The following is a 1,597-nucleotide window of genomic DNA, read 5'->3' as shown; positions in this document are numbered from 1 at the left end:
AGCACCAGGACCCCTTACTGGAGGCCTTAGCACGGACTCGCCTCGGCAGCAGCAGCAGCAGCAGCAGCAGCAGCAGCAACAGCAGCAGCAGCAGCAGCAGCAGCGTGTAACGCAGCACACAATGTCAGTGGGGGGGCCGCACGACGATATTTGCTGTTGCTGCTGCAGCAGCTAAAGCAATAGGTTTTTCTGTTTGTATTGAGGTGTACGTACACCTCAGTCTACGGCTGCTGCTGCTGCTGCTGCTGTTGCTGCTGCTGCTGCTGCTGCAGATGCACAGATACAGCTGCAGCAGTCTGGCCGCCGGTATAACAGCAGCAACAGCAGCAGCAGAAGCAGCAGCAGCAACGCGCTGCAGTCGGCGCGTTGCACTGCGACAGTAGCAGCAGCAGCTGCAGCTGCTGCTGCTGCTGCTGTTTCCGCTGCAGCAGCAGCAGTTTCTTCTGCCGTTTGCTTACATATCCATTGGCAGGTGCATGCAGACAGTGGGACTGCTGCAGCAGCAGCAGCGATATGCTGCTGCTGCAGCTCCAAGCAGCAGCAGCAGCGATATGCTGCTGCTGCAGCTCCAAGCAGCAGCAGCAGCGATATGCTGCTGCTGCAGCTCCAAGCAGCAGCAACAGCAACTGCTGCTGCTGCTGCTGCTGCCTCTGCAACATTATTTGTGTAGAATGTATTAACACCTACATCCTTTGTCTTTTTGTTTTATTTTATTTTATTTTTTATTTTTTATTTTTTATTTTTGCTTATTATTTACTAGATAGAGATAAGACTGCAGCGCTGCACTGCGGACAGCAGCAGCACCAGCTGCTGCTGCTGCTGCCGCTGCTGCTGCTGCTGCTGCGATAGTTTGACACCACAAGCAGCTCCTGCCGCCGCTGCAGCCCATATTCACCTGCTGCTGCTGCAGCTGCTGCTGCAGCTGCTGCTGATGCTGCTGCGGCTTCAGCTGCTGTTGCTGCGATAGTTTAGCGGCACCAGCAGCAGCAGCAGCAGCTGCTGCTGCTGCTGCAGCTGATCTTTACTTGCCGACGGGGCGTTTCTGCGCGCTGCTGCTGCTGCTGCTNCTGCTGCTGCAGCTGATCTTTACTTGCCGACGGGGCGTTTCTGCGCGCTGCTGCTGCTGCTGCTGTTGCTGCTGCTGCTGTTGTTGCTGTTGCTGTTGCAGTTGGTGGTGGTTGTGTTGCTGGTGCTGCTGCTGCGTTTGAGTTTGTTTTGTTGTTTTTCTTTGTATGATGCTATCTGCTGCCGCAGCAGCAGCGTTCTCTGTGCTCTTCTCTTCTCCTTCTGCAGCAGCAAATAGTAATTCTGCTGCTCTCTCTCGAGTGCAGCTTTAACTGTCTCCATCTGCTGCAGCAGCCGCCGCTGATGGTACGCCTGTATCGCACACTGACGCTCCAGCTGCAGCAGCAGCAGCAGCAGCAGCAGCAGCAGCAGCAGCAGCAGCAGCAGCGGCACCAGCAATAGCAGCAGCAGCAGCAGCAGCAGCAGAAACAGCAGCAGCGGCAGCAGAGTGAGTTTGTCGTGCTGCGCTGCAGCGGTACGCTATCAACTCCCTACCCTACAGCATCCCTCTCCTAAGCAGCCAGCTAGCTAG

At 56.0% G+C, this 1,597-nt stretch overlaps 1 protein-coding gene across 1 annotated transcript in view; it reads left to right on the top strand.

Moving 5' to 3' along the window:
* The window catches only part of EMH_0066910 (uncharacterized protein), a gene marked incomplete at both ends in the record, with an annotated part of 4,571 nt that extends 3,104 nt beyond the window's left edge, over window positions 1-1,467 (top strand). Inside the window, 3 exons of the mRNA XM_013498561.1 lie at window positions 3-127; window positions 281-472; window positions 1,255-1,467. Coding sequence (XP_013354015.1) covers window positions 3-127; window positions 281-472; window positions 1,255-1,467 — 530 coding nt within the window. The remainder of the gene's footprint in view (window positions 1-2; window positions 128-280; window positions 473-1,254) is intronic.
* Between the last annotated feature and the right edge of the window lie 130 nt (window positions 1,468-1,597).

Source organism: Eimeria mitis, genomic scaffold, assembly GCF_000499745.2.
Source record: "Eimeria mitis Houghton genomic scaffold, Emh_scaff3523, whole genome shotgun sequence".
Classification (NCBI taxonomy): Eukaryota; Apicomplexa; class Conoidasida; order Eucoccidiorida; family Eimeriidae; genus Eimeria; species Eimeria mitis.
The sequence above is the reverse complement of the archived record's forward strand: the minus strand, read 5'-3'. Positions and strand labels throughout refer to the sequence as shown.